Source organism: Dermacentor variabilis, chromosome 9 (assembly GCF_050947875.1).
Source record: "Dermacentor variabilis isolate Ectoservices chromosome 9, ASM5094787v1, whole genome shotgun sequence".
In the NCBI taxonomy this organism is placed as follows: Eukaryota; Metazoa; Arthropoda; class Arachnida; order Ixodida; family Ixodidae; genus Dermacentor; species Dermacentor variabilis.
The window spans coordinates 142500766-142519014 of NC_134576.1; the positions used below are offsets into that span (position 1 = coordinate 142500766).

The 18249-nt window shown below is 45.7% G+C and overlaps 1 protein-coding gene across 1 annotated transcript in view; it reads right to left on the reverse strand.

The window, feature by feature from the left end:
* The window catches only part of eya (eya transcriptional coactivator and phosphatase 2), a 95249-nt gene extending 77493 nt beyond the window's left edge, over positions 1-17756 (reverse strand). The window contains exons 1-4 of the mRNA XM_075669758.1: positions 17645-17756; positions 6518-6588; positions 1329-1581; positions 1-203 (exon numbers count right to left, since the gene is read on the reverse strand). Coding sequence (XP_075525873.1) covers positions 1-203; positions 1329-1581; positions 6518-6588; positions 17645-17674 — 557 coding nt within the window. The 5' untranslated portion in view covers positions 17675-17756. The remainder of the gene's footprint in view (positions 204-1328; positions 1582-6517; positions 6589-17644) is intronic.
* Positions 17757-18249: the final 493 nt, after the last annotated feature.

Here is an 18249-nt window from a genome sequence, read left to right on the forward strand (position 1 = left end):
CTGGTGTAATAAGGCGCGTAAGCGGCGCAATCCAGGGCGGAAGCCGTGGCTGGGCTGCTTTTGGAAGGCAGCGGGTCGGCGTCCGTGGGAGACACAGCTCCCAGTCGCCCGGCTCCGCAGTGCAGCCTGTCGCCCAGGGAGCCGTCGGTGGCGTACGGTGCGGCCACGGGACCCAACGCCGAGTCCGCGTAGTCCGCAGAGCCCTGTGGTGTAGGCACCGCCCAAGCGGGAAGCAGAACAATGCCTAAGTCCTGAAGAAAAGTCTACACTTTGCGAAACTTATTTTGAATGGCGGCTAAGATGTAAGCAAGCGCTTCATGTGCGACTGTGTGCGAGTGTCTTCTTAGTGTGTGCCCCTTGAATTCTGCACTATTTCTCATCAGTAACTTCTTCTACCTACCACTCTGTGACGTTCGTCAATACTAACTGTAACCAACTATAACCTAACCTTGTGCAACCAACCGGTAAGAATACATCCTGCGTTCCATGCAATTTTACAATACGAATTATGCCATGAATTACCCTTAACCCTCCCCATCCTTCCCTTACTTGGTTGCTCTTTTGATGCGGAAAAGATTGCCATCGCAGGCAGTACATTGAGAAACAGCCTGGGTACACAACTCAAGGCGATCGCGTCTATAAGCGCATGAACGAAAATCGTCATGGGTTTTCGCTCGCCAATTTCATAGGTTCATCCATCTCATCACCTGTATATTAATTCATGCCCCCTGTACTCATCGTCACTCCTCATGGCCATATTTATCTCCCCTTACCATTCCACTCATTATCACTGAGGATCTTAACCCAAAACGTGCACGAGTAGGGTTGAAGGTTAAGATGCAGAAAACAAAGGCATTGTTCAATAGCCTGGCAAGGGAACAATTCATGATCGCCAGTCAGCTTCTAGAAACTGTGCATGGGGTACGTTTACCTAAGTCGATTGCTCACAGGGGACATTGGTCATGAAAAGGAAATTTACAGAAGAACAAAAAGGGGTTGGAGTGCATAGGGCAGGCATTACCAAATCCTTACTGGTAGTTTAGCACTGTCGTTGAAGAGAAAGGTGTACAATCATTGCATTATACCGCTGCTAACATATGAGGCAGAAACTTGGAGGTTAACAAAGAAGCTCGGGAACAAGTTAACGACTGCGCAAAGAGCGATAGAACGAAAATGTTAGCCTTAACGTTAACAGGCTAGTGGAGTGTACCCCTCAACAGTTTCCTCTCTCTCTGTCTTTTTTTTTTTTTCTGCCTTCCGTAGCACTGCACAGAACTGGCATGGCGTGGGGAAGAACGGACGGCATGCAGCAGAAGTCCCCCACTGACCTGGTGCAGTTTTCCAAGGGCCTCCTGGTTCGGGGCGCTGCAGAGATTCCAGGCAGTGGTCGGGTACGGCTCGGTCGGCTGCTGAGCCTGAGCTTGCTGCTGACTGGGCGGTGGAGGCGGCTGCTGGGGAAGGGAGCCGAGACCATTCACCACTCCCCCTAGAGCGTCGTCGGCGCCCACAGGCGAGTCCGGGCCCGAGTTGTCCGAGCCAGCGCTCGAGCCGTTCTCGGCGGGGCTGCTCTGGCTGTCCTGGCTGCGGTAAAGGCGGCAACAAATTGAGCGCGCTGCATCTGCGACGTTAGTCCTGTCATCACTGCGCATTGTTCAATAACCAAAGGTAAGCTACAACGAAGATCCGCAGCACCAGTTGCGTATCTTCAGTGGCTACAGCTCGTCTTTCAGCCAAATGTCTCTATGAATAGGTTACAACTAAGTGCATCTGACACGGCGAGCCAGGCAAATTATTGGTGGCGCCTGACAGCAAACAGAGACAGGTGGTGCTTATTTAACGATTTGACCGATGAAACATTCACGTCCAGTTTTGGAACATGGTTATTGTATGTAAGAATGTTATAGCGCTACTCTTCCTCCGCGTCCATACACGAAGGCGCCCACTGAATGCCTTCGTTATAAGGAAAGCCACAAGTACACATAAAGCTTTCTGAAAAGCATCCACAATTTAGCTTGTTCTTCAAGCTGTTCGTTCGCTCGCTCGCTCGCTCGTTCGTTCGTTCGTTCGTTCGTTCGTTCGTTCGTTCGTTCGTTCGTTCGTTCGTTCGTTCGTTCGTTCGTTCGTTCGCTCGCTCGCTCGCTCGATCGCTCGCTCGTTCGTTCGTTCGTTCGTTCGTTCGTTCGTTCGTTCGTTCGCTCGTTCGCTCGTTCGTTCGTCAGAGAAACACAATAGTACGGCGAGTAGAAATATACAGGAAGGGGCTACAACGTACATGAAAAAAGTAAATTGAATCGTAAAATAAGGTAGATTGATTGTGAAGAGGGAGAGGCACTATATTCTGCAACCCCTTAGGGAGCACGGCACAGCGCCAAGCAAATGTAGCGTACTTCAACCGACTAAAGAAGATAACCTTCGAACCTGCTTAAAAGATAATCCTTGCTAAATATTTGTTTCCCATGAACGATAGCTCAGAGAAAAAAAATGAAATCATGTTTGCGTTCCTCGGCTCGTGCGAGGAATTAATCAACGCCCTACATCTCATTCTCGACCTCAGATTCCGTCTCAGACTCCGTCTCAAAAGCACTCACCGTACTTTTGAACACGACTGTTTAAAACCGCGGGCCCACACCGTGTACTGAGGTTGAAACATAGGTTATATATATATATATATATATATATATATATATATATATATATATATATATATATATATATATATATATATATATATATATATATATATATGTATATATATGTATATATATGTATATATATGTATATGTATGTATATATATGTATATATATGTATGTATATATATATGTATATATATATGTATATATATATATATATATATATATATATATATATATATATATATGTATATATATGTATATATATATATATATATATATATATATATATATATATATATATATATATATATATATATATATATATATATTATGTGTAGCAGCCGTGTCGCATACGCCGTACCAGTTGAAAACAAGAGCGCCTCAAACGCGACCGCGTTGCTCGCACACGCATTGCGCATGCCATCACACATGCTAATTTTGGTTATGTTGAAGTCGTATAACAAACATGTGTTAAGCAGATGCCGGAAGAAGCTGGAATCCAGGCACTAAGGGAGAGCGCGATGGTAAAGTTAAGCGAGGGGTAAAAGGAGGGGACGCATACAGACACAAATTTATTAGGATGTCCTGAAACATTAGTCATCTGATATAACGAGGCTGCTCCGAAACAAATGCGGTTTCTTCCCAGATGCATCCGACTTTCATCTACGTTATGAAACTTGTCCATGCTGTAAACATTACCGAGAACCGGTTTGTAGGGCCAATTATGCAACAGTGTCGCAGCACGGCTTTCTAAATCTGAAGCATGCTACCTCTCCTTTTAATCAGACGTTTCGTTTCGCAGGTTCTCCGCACGGTGGGCAGGCGCAGACTTCTTTCTCTGTCAAAAAACTTTCATCAAAGTACATGGATGAGGATGAGCTGTGGCGTATTTTCTTACGAACATGAGGACCGCTCACTCACTCACCGTCTTATGATATCGCACGGTAAGGCTGGTACGAAGTACGACACACACACACACACACACACACACACACACACACACACACACACACACACACACATATATATATATATATATATATATATATATATATATATATATATATATATATATATATATATATATATATATATATATATATATATTAGTGCGTCGAATGCATTATACTTGTGCACCGGCAGTGATATGCAACGCTTGGCCTCACTGATCACATTGAACACGTGAGCACTAATATACTCAGTATTCTATGCAATGGTCAATTCAACTTGCGTCGAGTATTCGAATTTGATTCGGTTTGAAAAGCCACCACAAAAGAAACCAATGCAAGAAGGACACACCAGCACGAGCGCTCACTTGGAACTAGTTCTTCGTTGTTCACGGTACGTCAACATATGCGCCATTGTCAATCAGACATGCGCAGTTGCGTTTGTAAATCGATAGTGTGGATTCAAGAAGTGTGCTGACTAAATCAAATTGGCTTTTTCATAGTCTAACTGTTTACGCATATATAATTTGCTGTGGAGCTCTTTGCCGGACATCGTCCGTAGCGTATTTCTACTATTTGTTAGTGCTCGTTCTTCCTTGCTCATTTCCTGTTATGTACAGGCAAAATCAAAATGCTACTGGATGAAGGGGCCGCGGAACAGTCTAAATCAGCCAAGTTTAGCTTGTAGTCGTTAAGGGAGTTCAACACTATGTTGGTTCGTGCACAAGTACACGCATCACGTTTGAAATTCAAGCTGGCGCCCAGGTTCCAAAATATTCTGCTTTTTCTCAGATGGCGCATTCCGTGAGCTTTTGACCCTGCCTGTACATTCCAAATGTTTACTACGGGAACATTCGTGATAAAGTATTTAACGATATGCATGTCAGCGGTATGGCCTGGCATTGTCCGCAAAGTCACTTCTTGTTTGTCCTTTTCGTGCATGTTGTTGTTGGTTTCTAACTGAAGCAGTACGAAGAGTTTGGCTACGCAGGAGCCCGCTATGACAAAGTCGTAGGTGTAAAAGAAAAGAAAAGGAAACTAAACGAGAGTGCAATATAAGAAGAATAAAAATGGAAATAATCGAAAGCGTTCACAATCGCTTAGACTGAAAGGAGCACCGTATATACACACTCCACAAATAAACTAGGAACATGACACAACGTTGCTAATCTGTGCAAATCATGCGTACTTCAGAGTCGGCGCATGACCGGCGATAAGCAGGAGTAGCGTCTGAGTCCGGGGCAAAGCGCATGGAAAGTCACTGACGCGGAAAAGTCATTGTGCACTGTGTCCGTGCTCGTGGCCTGCATGCCGCGTAAGTTGGATTTCGTTTGACCGCATGGAATGCGATTTCAAAAGAAGCTGGCGGCGCTTCCCGTTGTTTCTTAGGACGCGGTGTCGCTAAGAGCGGGACTTGTGTTCCCGGGCGCCGGTCGACAGATGGTCGTGGCTCACTCTCCCCTCTCGGTTCACGCGGTGCGTCACGGCGACCCCCTCGCAACGCTGGGCGTGTTTGCTTTGGAGATCGCGCGTCGCACGGGCGTCTTCGGAAGCCGCCCGCTGAGACCGCTAATCAAGCCTACCTCGACTCCCCTCCAACCCGCACCCCCCTTCCGCAACCTCGGTCACCACGACTCACGCCGCATTTTCGCGGCCCTCCCCGACGCCGGTGGAGGCTTATCTCCACTCACGCGAACCGAGCCGTATGCGCCTCATCTGATGCGCCAACAATTTATCACCGGCTTTAAAGCGTGGCTGCTTATATATATAATCGGCGGCCGCTTAGGAGGTAGAGTGTGAGCGAGCTTCAGATGGAGGAGCGAAGAGGAACCTATTTCGAGGGTAATTTCTATTTATTTAGTTGTCGGTCCAAATGAAATGTGTCGCCAGCCCGAGTCCTTCAGTTCGCAATTTAGCACAGGGGCCGGATGACCTGTTTTGCCTATAGATCAGCAGTCAGAACAAAAGTAGAAGAAGCGAGTAAATAAAAAGAAAAGTAAGCACGATAATAAAGCGATGGAGGATATGTTTGTCCCGAAAAGAAGCCGGTCATCCCAGAGCTGGATAAGAAAGCCAAAAAAAGGTACGGAAGAAAAGAAGTCAACTGCGGGCACCGAAAATACGCCCCACGCTGTTTCTTTTCCAGCTGCGCTGGGCTGTCAGCGACTGCAGCGACCACCGTGTGCTGAGGAGTAACCTTCGCACCACTTCTTTCTTTCTCCATTCTTTTTCTTTTTCTTTCTACCCGAAACGGCGGACTTTTCGGCAATGTTTACTTAACGCTTAAGGTCACTGCGCAGTTGCTTGGTCTAGCAAATTTCTCGGTCTACAGCTCAAGGACGACATGCGATAATTTTATTTACCCTTACACTCCATTCCTCCCTTTATAACGCAGTTATTTAGAGCCAACCGTGCCCTCCAAGTTTACGCAGAGCCAAAAGCCTTTGGTCAGGACTAAAACACTGCTATAATGCAGCACCAAGTGCCGATTAAAAGTGCTGCAAGTGCGAAGGAATTACCCTCTGGACTTCGCTACCTGAAACTTGTTGACACTCGGTCTTAAGATATGATGTCTAAAATATGATCTTAAAATATGATGTCTTCAACGTGCTGTCAAATGAAAACGCTGGTGTATTGCGGGGAAATTCAACAGATTGTCGAAGGTGCACTTTTAAAGAATGCAGGGCATGTAAATAGATTAAACGTCATCAAATTTGGTGCAGTGAATGCCGTGCAGCACGATTTATCTGTTCCTACAAATTTGTTTAGGAGTTCCCGAGTAAACTATTCTCTTAATAATTACCCTCAGTGACCAAATTTATGTCGCCACACACACAGGTGAGAACGCGCATCGCTCAACGCCACACTTTCCACAAAAGCGTTTTGCGTAACCGACCAACAGATCGCACGATAACCGCGCAAGGCGATCCGCTTACCTAGACTCTTGCAGAGCATGCTGGCCTCCGACGGCGAGGTCCGAATCACTGTCCTGCCGTCTGCGTTTCGCCTGAAACAAAATAAAACAAAACTAAGTCCACTGTATATGTAATTAGGTTTTGCGCATTACAGTCACTCACTTTCACTAAAAGCGCGGTCACATGCTTCTGAAGTGTGGGAAGTGCGTGCATTATTACTGCAGTTCCTGAAGTCTGTAAACCCCAGTGACTGACTGCAGTCCCAATGTAGCCTACATATCTCGAAGAAGCGACAACCTTAGTGCTCTCTCTCTCTCTCTCTCTCTCTCTTTTGTTTCATTACTTTAATCTCCTTGTCATTCTCCCTTGCTAAGTATATTAAACCGAACGCGCGTCTCGTTGATTTGCCTGCTTTTCATTCACTTTTCTATCTCTCTCGACAATTGAGCAGAAACCATCGTCAATGTAACCGAATAGCCGAACGCCTCAGGAAAGGTGTTTCAATAATTAAAGGGATGATGCGCTTAAACCCGCACACTTGTTCTAGTGAAGATATTCAGCTGTCGTTTGTTGTTTCGCTGCATAATTCCGTAGACAACAGCACCGACTCGTCATATGCGTCTAGTCTCCAGTGGCGCGAGAGCCGGCGTGGAAGGCGACCGTCATGCTCCTCTCCTACCGCCGCTACAGAGGGGAGAGGGCGGCCAGGGGAGAGGTGGGCTGTCCTTCCCGAGCGCTTCACCACAAACCTCCAGACACCACAAAGCTCTCACGCGACGGCACCCGAGTCTCGAGGAGCTGCGATAGCTGGCGTGCGATGACGAACGGGCCCCGCAATCCGGTTGCGCGAGAGCCGGTGCTCTTTGTATACATGGGCACCACGATAACGGACGGAACAGTGAAAGAAAAAAATTATTCTCCTAAAATCATTTCAGCTACCGATGACATATATACACAATACCAGTCACTGTGCACTGTCACGCCCGTTCGATCAAAACGCGCACATGTACGTTTTGATCAAGCAGCCGTGGTACTGTGTACGTAACTGTGCTCTCAGAAATACGCGGGGTCGACGTTCTGCAATACGTTGCCACCTCGACAAACAGTAGGACATTACAAATGGCTATAGTCAAGCTGAAGAAACCAAGCACTGCGATATAATCCTAAGCAACCTCGGTCGTAGTTTCGGCTAACTATGTGGCCTCTGCCTGGTTTTTCATTCAGGGTTATTGAAGACGACGCGAATGAGAAGACCCGGTCATGCACTTACTTGAAGCACGAGATTTTTGTATCTCTAATAAATACGTGTAAAGGCAAAGAATGAGATCCCAGAGGCTGCGCCCGGCGACACAATGCCTATATGGTGAGTACTCAAAGCACTCTCTCGCTAGGAATGCCAATCAGCTGGCTCAGTAGATTAACCGCTTGACGCTTTAATGCGATAGTAATTATACGGATGTTTGAGGCAGGTTCGCGCCGTTGGCGTCGTCGTGCTGTAATGGTATCGAAGCGCACTCGAAGCACAATCCTGCACTCGCGGCTCGCGCGTGCAGGTTTAGGAGGTCTTCAGAGAAGCGCAGTTTTGACCGCATAATCGACAAAGCCAAGCGGGCACACCGTCGCGCTCCGCACAATCGGCTATGCCCCAGCCAGCTATGGGCCAGCATCATGGCTTCCGCTGCTTGCACGAGTGTTGTATGCGCGCACGAGCAATAGGCGTTCCCGCTGAGCAGCAGTGTGTGTATATAACACACCGTCGGCGCATGCATGCGCTCGTCTGGTCTCAAGAGACAGTAAAGGGTCAAGTTAAATCTTTATAAGCTTTCTTTTTTTTCTTTTTGGACGCTGTTAGGCGCCGGCAGTTCACTTTCGGTCTCACCTCGTCGACCATCGAGGTGTGACTCCTGCAGCCCCGCTGGTGGCGCTTGCGATCACGCCATTGATCTGAGACGCCTTCAGCGCAATGCTCAACCTTGTCGTCGCTTTCGATGCTTCACCTTGGGCTAAAACTGACACCATTATTTTATTTTTTTTTTTATCACTGACGAAAGTTTGCAATCTCACATGACGTGCTGAGACCGGTGACCTACTTGAAACGTAGCATGGTCCGGATTGGACCACGCAGTTTCATACTAATATTACTAGAACAAAGTCTCGAGCGGTACTTGTTCGCACAACTTGGGTACCACACGTAGTTCCTGAGTTCTTGTACGATTTTTTTCCCGAAATCGTTGAGGAAGCACATTGCAGCTACGACTAGTCCGCGCTGTGGTTGAACGGGTAATGTTAAAGAAAATGGAGGCGATGTCGTCACCGGTCGCTTCTGGCTTTTGCAGTTGGCGAAAACGTGGGCTTCAAGATTGGTTTCCATCACTATGTAATTCCATTACTTTCTGATTGACCAGCCTGGTTTCACTTCTTATCACGGTTCATTTCTTAAAGTGTTTCGCTTGTTACCGCACGTCATAACAGAGGAATAGCCGGCATCTCCACGAGGCGCCAATTTTTCGTCACGTGCACTGGACAACAATAATAATAATCTTTGTTTCATTTCATTTTATTTTTTAGTAAAGGGAGAAATTAGGCAAGTTGTATTCAGTTTAATTAAGCGCATTGCAATGTGTTTTTATTATTATTATTATTATTATTATTATTATTATTATTATTATTATTATTATTATTATCATTATTATTATTATTATTATTATTATTATTATTATTATTATTATTATTATTATTATTATTATTATTATTATTATTTACTTTTTTGCTGCGTTTCCCACTTGTGAACAGTATGTAACAAGTTTTTAAGAAATTTGTTTGAAAGTTGTACTTCAAGTTCACAATCGCGCCACTTCGGTACAAAACGAGGCGCGCGAATTCTACGAGAGAGAGAGAGAGAGAGAGATAACGAAGGCAGGTATTTTAACCAGTCAAGAGCCTGGTTGGCTACCCTACGCTGAGGGAAGGCAGAAGGGGAAGAGAGAGAAGAGAGAGAGTGTGTTGTGCACGGACAGTACTTGAGTCAAAGCCACTCGTGCAAACCAGACGTTCTGAGAAAGCACAAAGTGCCTTCACTGCCTTCTGAGCCTGTGATCGGTGGGGACGCTCCATTAGTACTGTCTGTTCACACAGAGGACGATCATCCAATTTCCTCAGACAAAGATTGTCTTTGTGCTTGAAATTGAGGACAGTGGCACAATAAGCGGTCAATGTTATCCTCGCATCCGCAAGCATCACATGCAGGACTATCAGCCATTCCAATTCTACAATATGCACATAAAATAACGCACAAAGCAAGGGAAGGTAGTAAATCCTATCTAGTTCCACAACATAGTGCTATTTCACTTCACTTCACTTTATTACATTAAAGGCACCCAGGATTGGGGGTATTACATAAGGGGTGGGTAGCTAATAAAAGAAATTAAATACACAAGGAAAAAGATGTTTAGGTGCAAGTTTGCTAGCTGGTAAATATGTTAATTATACAGTTCGAAAACGTGGAGGGGCAGATGATTGCGGCGATGTCGTGTGGAAGGCCGTTCCAGTCCGAGGCTGAACGTGGGAAGAATGATGTGGCAAAAGTGGTAGTGTGCGCACGTGGACGGGCGACTTGAAGGGGATGACCAATGCGGAGCGAAATGCGTGCAGGAAGACTGATGTAGGGTGGATGATGAAGTGAGCTGTAAAAAAACCTATGAAATAAGTACATAGTAGCGATACGACGCCGACAAGTCAGGGCTGTTAAGCCGGATTCTGCTTTTAACGATGATATACTGACATTATATGAATAGCATGAATGGATTAATCTTGTGGCACGGTTCTGTACTGATTCTAGACAGTTTGTTAGATATTTTGGAGTTAGGGCTCCAGATGGCAGAGGCATATTCCAGCTTAGAGCGTAGGAGTGACTTGTATGCAAGCAATCTTAGGTTTGGTGGCGCTAGACGTAGATGACGTTTTAGGAAACCAAGGCTTCTGTTAGCAGATGATATCACTCTAGTGACATGCGCGTTCCAAGTTAGATCGTTAGACAACGTTACGCCTAAGTATTTGTAAGACTGTGTTAATGCTATCGTGACGTGCGATATAGTATAAGGGAATAGGAAAGGATTACGTTTTCGATGAAATGACATGAGTTTGCATTTATCGGGATTTAGTTCTATGAGCCATTGGTTACACCAGTCCTGGACGCAAGTTAAATCACTTTGGAGAGTTAGTTGATCAGAGGGGTTGCTGATTGTGCGATAGATAACACAGTCATCGGCATAGATACGAACGTTACAGAAGACCTGTGTTGGTAGGTCGTTATTATATATTAAAAATAGAAGGTGACCAAGGACTGACCCTTGCGGGACGCCTGATGTTACTGCAAGAGACCTAGAGGCTTGATTATTAACGTGAACAAATTGGGTACGGTTTGCCAGAAATTCTTTTATCCACTGCAGCACGTTATGATGCAAGTTTAACCTAGAAAGCTTTAATAGCAAGCGCTTGTGAGGAACCTTGTCGAAGGCTTTCGCGAAATCTAGAAAGATTGAGTCAGTACTATCTCGTGAATATAGGATTATTTAAGCTCGCAAGCAAGGTAACAATTTTAAATAGAGCGTTAAAAGAAAGGTTTATTTCGCAGATAAACACGATAGAAGAGGACCGCACCGTTTCTCTGTTCCGTCCATGTCACTTCTCTAATGTAGATACGCACCACGTGGAGCGCGACAATCGTGTTTGCGGTAAGTGCGCTGCAGGCGTCCCACTCAAAAGCACGTTTTGCAGCCGTTTGTATAGTTTAAAAAAAATAAGGAATTCATCAGCAGGAAATTAGGCAACGCTAGAAGTATGCGCCATCCTGTGCAGCCGCCGCGTCGCAGAGGGCGAACTTCACGTGCGTTCTTTGATGAGTCAGTTTGAAAAACATCTCGTTCAGCACCGCTACGCCACCGAAAGCCCACAACACTTCACTTCTCGCTTTGCACACGGACGGGCAGTGGGTCTGGTGGCAGGAAATCGAGCCACGTGGACACGAGGCTCACTGCGCTTCGTGTGACAATACAACACTTTATTTTTCTCTACAGTGAATTTACGCTATAAGCTATAATCTATATAAAATGCACACTAAAAGGGGCATTAAAAGGACGCTGATAATGTATTCTTTCATAGCTGCATTCTGGTAAGTTTTGCGGCGGTATATTTATATTTTGAAAGACAATTAATGAGTGTAGGAGTTCTATTCCTTTTCTTCTTCTTTTTTAATTTCGCGTCAAAGTTTCAGGACCGGTACGTCTGTGTGACATCATGGATTTCAAAGTACTATTTTCGTATTTGGGACGTTGGGGCGGTCAGTAAAGCCTCTTGACACTTGCTGCGTTCAGTTTTCTTTTTTTTCTTTCTTTTTTTTAATGAAATGTTACCAAGAAAACCCGAGTACATTGTTGCTGATAGAAACTTAACTGGGTCCGTGCACACGCCGTCAAAGTACATCACGTAACAGCGAGCTGGCGCGGGAATGTCAAGGTGGCGTCGATACCCGTCTTTCGCTTTTGCTTCTTTTCTGGCTTTCCAAGCTTCGCCTCCTATGATAAGATTGTTTTCTTTGATAACGTAGAAGAGTAATTCACATATACAACTCAAATTAATTTTCTCTATAGTGCCGCTTTAAGAATAAGCACCAAGGGAAGTTACTTCATTCAATTATACACGTATAGAATACGAAATACCTGATTCTCAGCATACCTTACATTGCGGGAAAACCTTGTATTTATTTTGCCCAAATAAAGAACTTGCACCCTCCCAAAACTAAGATTTGGTAAGCCCGATATGGCGCTATAATGCAAGACGGCATTGCGACAACAACTAGACATTTCCGCACAATCTCCCCGTGACACTATAGCAGTGATGGCGTCTTATAGAAACTGTTGAACACTTTTCTTAATACAGACTGAATACATTGTGTTCGAAAGTAACAATAGCGCAAGCTAACAAATTCGAAAGCTGTTCCAGCCCAAGAACATCCTAAATACGCGAAAATACAGTCAGAATGTTGGTGTTACGGGAATGTCTTCAGCGCCGTGTACAGTCTCGGCACCGTTGGCTTTCAATTTACTCAGCTAAGAAGCAGATGTTTCTTTTTTTTTCCCACGGTGAGAAGTGCGAACGCATGGAGCATGCACCAGTCTAAATTAGTTTACTTTTCTCCTTACTGTTCGTTCGGTAGGCGCATGTGACTGAAATGATGTCATGACATAACCACACCGCATATCTGAATGAAATTTATTGCATTTAAAAGTTAATTTCAGAGTGTAAGGATTGCTTGAAGCATAGCTTTGACTTCCACATTTTTTTTAGCTTTATTTCTCGTTCTTCTTCTTTTTTTATTTAAATAGAGAAATATTTTCGGAAATCGAGCTTGTGACTGACCTAAGGTAAGATATTGTTGGCGTTAAGCTAGTTAGTCGTTCAACTAGAACATACAGAAACTGGACAGGACTGCATAAGGGACGATATGAATTCTTCGGGGAGCCCCAAGGCTGAAGAAACATTAATAAAAGGAAAAAATTTGCATCTGCCAGGTTATACCGTAAATCCACAAAAGAAAACCATTCAAAGCCCTACAAAGGTCGGCAAATAACCGGTATGAGGCAATTTTCAAGCAGTACAACGTTCACAGGATCATTTCCTTTAGCGTAAAGGAACAGGCAAACCGAGGGTGTCGATTTACTGTTAGTTTCATGCGAATGAAGACAAGAGAGTGCGGTTGTCTGAGTGTCACGGTCCCGGAAGCCTTAACACTTGAGGCACCATACGAAGGTTTACCGGTCAGTTGCTTGCTCCTAAGTTCACGTACTACGCGACGTCAATACTGCTAAAATGGCTCGTGTGGAAAAAGACAGCTGAAATATTCTATAAAAATTTTAAACATATATTTTCCGTTCTGTTAGTTTGTTTTGCTGTGATATTACCAAAATAATCTGTTCGTTATTCTTGATTTTACAGAAATAATATTGAAATGGTTTACCCCATTAGGTAGTGACGTCGACTCTTTCATGAGCGCAGCCTTCTCGTAGTACGAAAGAGCCAAAGGCTGGACTGCAGCTCTAACAGATCGTACGCGCACATGCATAGAGCATATGAGATGTGACTGGCCTGACAAGGCATCTGGCGCCAGGAGACCCGGCACTGTACGCGACACCATCCGCCCTACCAATTCAATATGGCCATGCTCTGAGCGACACCACTCGCTCTGATTGCAGCTGTATTTTATTCAGAAATTAAGACCAATTGGCTCGCGCATTCAAGATGTAGCTGCCTATACTTGCGGGGTATGGTGAAGCTGCAGACAAATGTTAATTGAGGGCAGTAAAGACACGAAGAACTCTCATCTCGCTCACAGTGCTGATGACAAATTTTTCACTCTACCGTATGGGGAATAATTCTATTAAAATCAAGAAACACTGTCTTTGACCTTAAACAGAAGAAAGAGATCTCGTAAAATGAAATAACCATTGTTTCTTCCATTGAAACAAATTCTTGGTAGTAAAATATACAAAGTTCACGTTTTCTTCCTTTGTTTTTCTCATTTATTTTTTACAGTGCACGGTTTACAGGACGTTGCACATCCGCCGCTTTTTCTGTGGGTAGCGCTGACTAACACGTCGAGATTACAACACGTAAAAGTACCTAAAAAAATGGGCGGGCACGCAGCCACCACGGTAGCGCCATGTGCTAGAGCATTGCACGCATCATTTGGAAGTTAGGCTCTCGTTGGCGGCAAGTTGTCCCCTACTTTTATTTCCCCCTTCATTCCCTTTAGGTTTTAACGTTAAAACACATCAACTTTCCCATACACAATGGTGGGTTCATTATCTGCTGGCTTCAAACATTTTTGGTGTGACATGTGACTGTGGCGTCACCCGCCCGCTTGATGACTGGATTAGTTTCAAACGTCTGGGGGCTCTTCGTGTGCCTTGAAATCACGATGCTCCAGAGAAGGGCAACAAAGATCTAGCCGTCTAGGGGAGTCGTATATATACGGTTAAAAATTGTACACACTTACGGACTTATCTACAGTTGATTTAAATAAATATAGAAAACAGGGAGATTTTCAGAAAACAATATTGAACAACACAAATCTCTATGTCCATAATCAGGTTATAAAAGAAATCTACGAAATATAGCAGATACTGCGTGTGGAGACCATAGATTACGATGTGGTGTTGGATTCATTGGAAACCCCTCTCCTTGTACAAGTATTGAACGATCAAGAGACGAAAAAGGTCCTCGCAACTATGTTAGAAAACGCCTGCACCGGTTGCACGTTTCCTCACAAGAAAACTATGAAAATATCAGTTATGGAATGCTGTCATAAAAGTAAGTACCTCATAAAACTAGGTACCAACTCTCCGCTCTTATTCGCTGCCACCTGGCAGAAAGTTGAGAATAACGATTAAAGGAGGAAAAAAAGTCTGCTGAACGTAGATGACATTGCCCTTTTAGGAAACTCTATATCGCTTGAAACAAAACACAAAAAAATGCGAGACTGATATGAAAATAATTCCGATATTTTAAAGTCAGAAATAATGCTCGTAGCCTCATCAGGCAAACCGGCTTACGAGTCGAGTATCTATATAAATGCAGTGATAGGTTATCTAAGTCAGCTTGTCATGGAAGATCACGGGAATGATGTCTACATGTAGAAGACTAGTATTTAGTTGCAATGCATTTGGCACGCACACCCAAGCCATGAAAGAAGTCTGTCGATATCCTTAGATATACCAACACATTATCACCGCCTTCTGCAGGTATCAACCTAAGGGGAGGAAACTCGATGGCTGAGGAAGCAGCTTGAAAGAAGCTGTGTACGCACCGTGCGTCGAGCCACACACACACACTGAGAGAGAGAGAGAGAGAGAGAGAGAGAGAGGATAAAGAAGAAACGCAGTGAGGTTAACCAGAAGAAAAATGCCGGTTTGCTACCCCACACTGGAGAGAGATGGTATGTACAGAAATAGCAAAGCAGAGATAAAGAGAAAAGGAGCACAAACACTCAATCACAGCCAGTCATTGTCACCACATATACACTCTTACAACAATTGCACCCTTTGGGGTGTATATTGTCTCACAACGATTATCGTCATCTGTCTTGCCCGCAGTTCCTTTCTTGAACGCTGTGAGCCCGGTACTTCCAAGTCGCGAACGGCATGCGCGTTATCAGCATGACGAAGCATTCTCGACAGGAAAGTAGCGAGCGTAGTGTTTTCTAAAAAGGAAACGCAAGCAAGACAGGTGACGATTATTGTTGTGAGGTAAATATACACCCCGAAGGGTGCAACTGTTTTTAGAGTGTGCTATCGCCACACAGCTACACCTGTAGCACTGCTAACACCAATTCAGGCTACATCCGCTTGTGCGGACCTGTTGACCTTAAAAACTGCAACAGTGCCCTCCTCGCCCTCAGCTGTAATGGCTTGTAAGGTCGGCATTCTAAAGTGATGCCCTCCGTTAATGGTGTTCTGCCAAATCGCGCTATCGTGATTGCGGACGTTTGTCTCCGTAAATTATCATGCAGTGCAGTTATGAATTAGGAACCCGCATTGATAGTATTTAGTGAAGCTTAGTAGGTCATGTGATGGCTTGAACGGATAAGCCGCGGTCGTTGCGAAAGACAAAGTCAGTGTCAAGCAAATGGAAACGCGGGCGACGGTAGCAGAGAATTAGACCGGGGGACCTGAGTAGGTAAATTCGCGGATGGGGGAGGGAATAAAATGCGGGGTGTATCGTGAATCTGACATGCGAGCACGCGTCCCCGCACGCACCCACCTGAAAGATCTCCATCTCGAGTGGGTGAACAAGTAGCGAAGGCGATTGTTGCAGAAGATGCACATAAGAGTTCAGTGTTGGCTCGAGGGCATTTCTTTAATGCTAATTGGAAGGGCGCGCACGCCTGACGAAAGGGAAAGGAGGTAAATAACCACAAGCCTGTCGAGAACTCGAAAGAGCTTCCGCGATGTGTGAGGCCCGAACTCTGCGGTTGACATGAGCACTATCGTTATACCCGCATGCGTCCAAGGCTACAGTCGCAAAGCTAAACCAGCCGGACTACGAGACTGCCCTACATATGCCGCTGCGCAGATTTCAACCAAACGAATTGCTATTTTTCTCTCAAGTTGCCAAATTCACCATTCGCCTGGAGAGTGCTTCGACAGGGAGAGTTTGACTGGCCGAATGGCCGACTGACTGAATGACTGAGTGCCTGATTGAAATATATGACGAGAAAACTGGGCGCATAACCTGCGAGCGCGCTGATAATCGTAGGTGGTGTGAAGCCGCTTCCAAGGACGGAGTATATTTCAAGTAAATAATTTTTATAAGTTATTTATCTCGAAAGTATATACAGTGACCGATCCTTAACAGCTACATGAAGTGCGAGCGCACTTGGAAACGACCACCTGTCCTATGCGGAAAATTATATACTCCAACACCTATCGTAGGCAAGCGGACGCTGAACGTCTATCTAAATCGCGTGGCGCAACTGCCGGCGCTTTTCGGTAGATCGTTGCACGTGCATAGATTCAAAGTGCAATGATGGGACGCGGCCATCTTAGACTGTCTTTGCATGTGACCAACAACCCCCGCCAACTCGTGGTGTGTTGTGTGAACTTCGCAATAGTGAAGTGGTTGCGCAGGTGGGCTCGACGTTAGAAATGTAGACACGTAACGAGGCGCCACAGACCAGCCGCGTTTCCTGTTATAAGCACCGAGTATTCAACGTGGGAAGGTCACGCGAGCGAAACTAACTGCTCCACATCAGCAACTCGCCCGCGTGAATCCCGACGAGGCCATTCCCGAAGAGGAGGGCCCCGGATCAACAGGTGGCACAGAAGTCCTGGCGGACATTACGGAATATCCACCGTCCGTGATCGCAATAGTGTCCGACATCAGGCTTGCTTAATACCACTTGTAAGCACGCGTAGTAAGAAACCCGGGCCACGATGTGACGCAGGGTTTTGCGCGATGGGGTGGTGTGGGTGGGTGGGGGGATGGAGGAAGGGAGAGAGAGGGAGGTCGAAGGCGGAAGAAAGCGAGGGTGATAAAAATGAAAAGAAATATGATGACGTGTGAGCCGGCTGCCCGCTGCTGGGCTTCTCTTACCTGCGGTTCAGATTCCTCCAAATCGACCATGTCCCGCCTGTGGACGGGTTCCGTTGACGAATGCGCCCTCAGGCGAATGAACGCTAGCTCGCCGCCGAAGGCTCGGCCCCTGGGCAGGCTCCACTTGCCGACCGAAGGGGAGGACGCCAGCGGTGGAGGCAACGCGATCCCACCGACGTCGATGCTGCTTCGTCGGCGCGCCGCCGCTGCTGCGTCGTGCGATGATCGCGCGCAGCAACACAGGCTCAGCATCGGCGGAGGCGACGGCGGCTCCCGCTTCACAACAACCACTGCTCCACCTCCCGCCCCAGCGGCGGTGGTTTGCGGTGGCACGGCGCACTTGCTCGCCATGTCGAGCTTCACTGCAGAGACGGTCCTCTTGGCTTTTCTTCGGTTTTTCTCTTCTATTTCAAAAACTGCTGGTGGCGCCGTTTGAAATACCTCTGCCCTTGGACGAAGAACCTCGAAGCTTCACTTTGTCCAACGGTCGGTTCAAGCTGCCAAAGCTGCCTTGGAGGAATCTGCCCGGAACGTTATATTTACCGAATGGCGTTCAGGTCAGCTCTGTCTGAAGCTCTTGTACAGAGGCTGGAAGATCGTCTGGC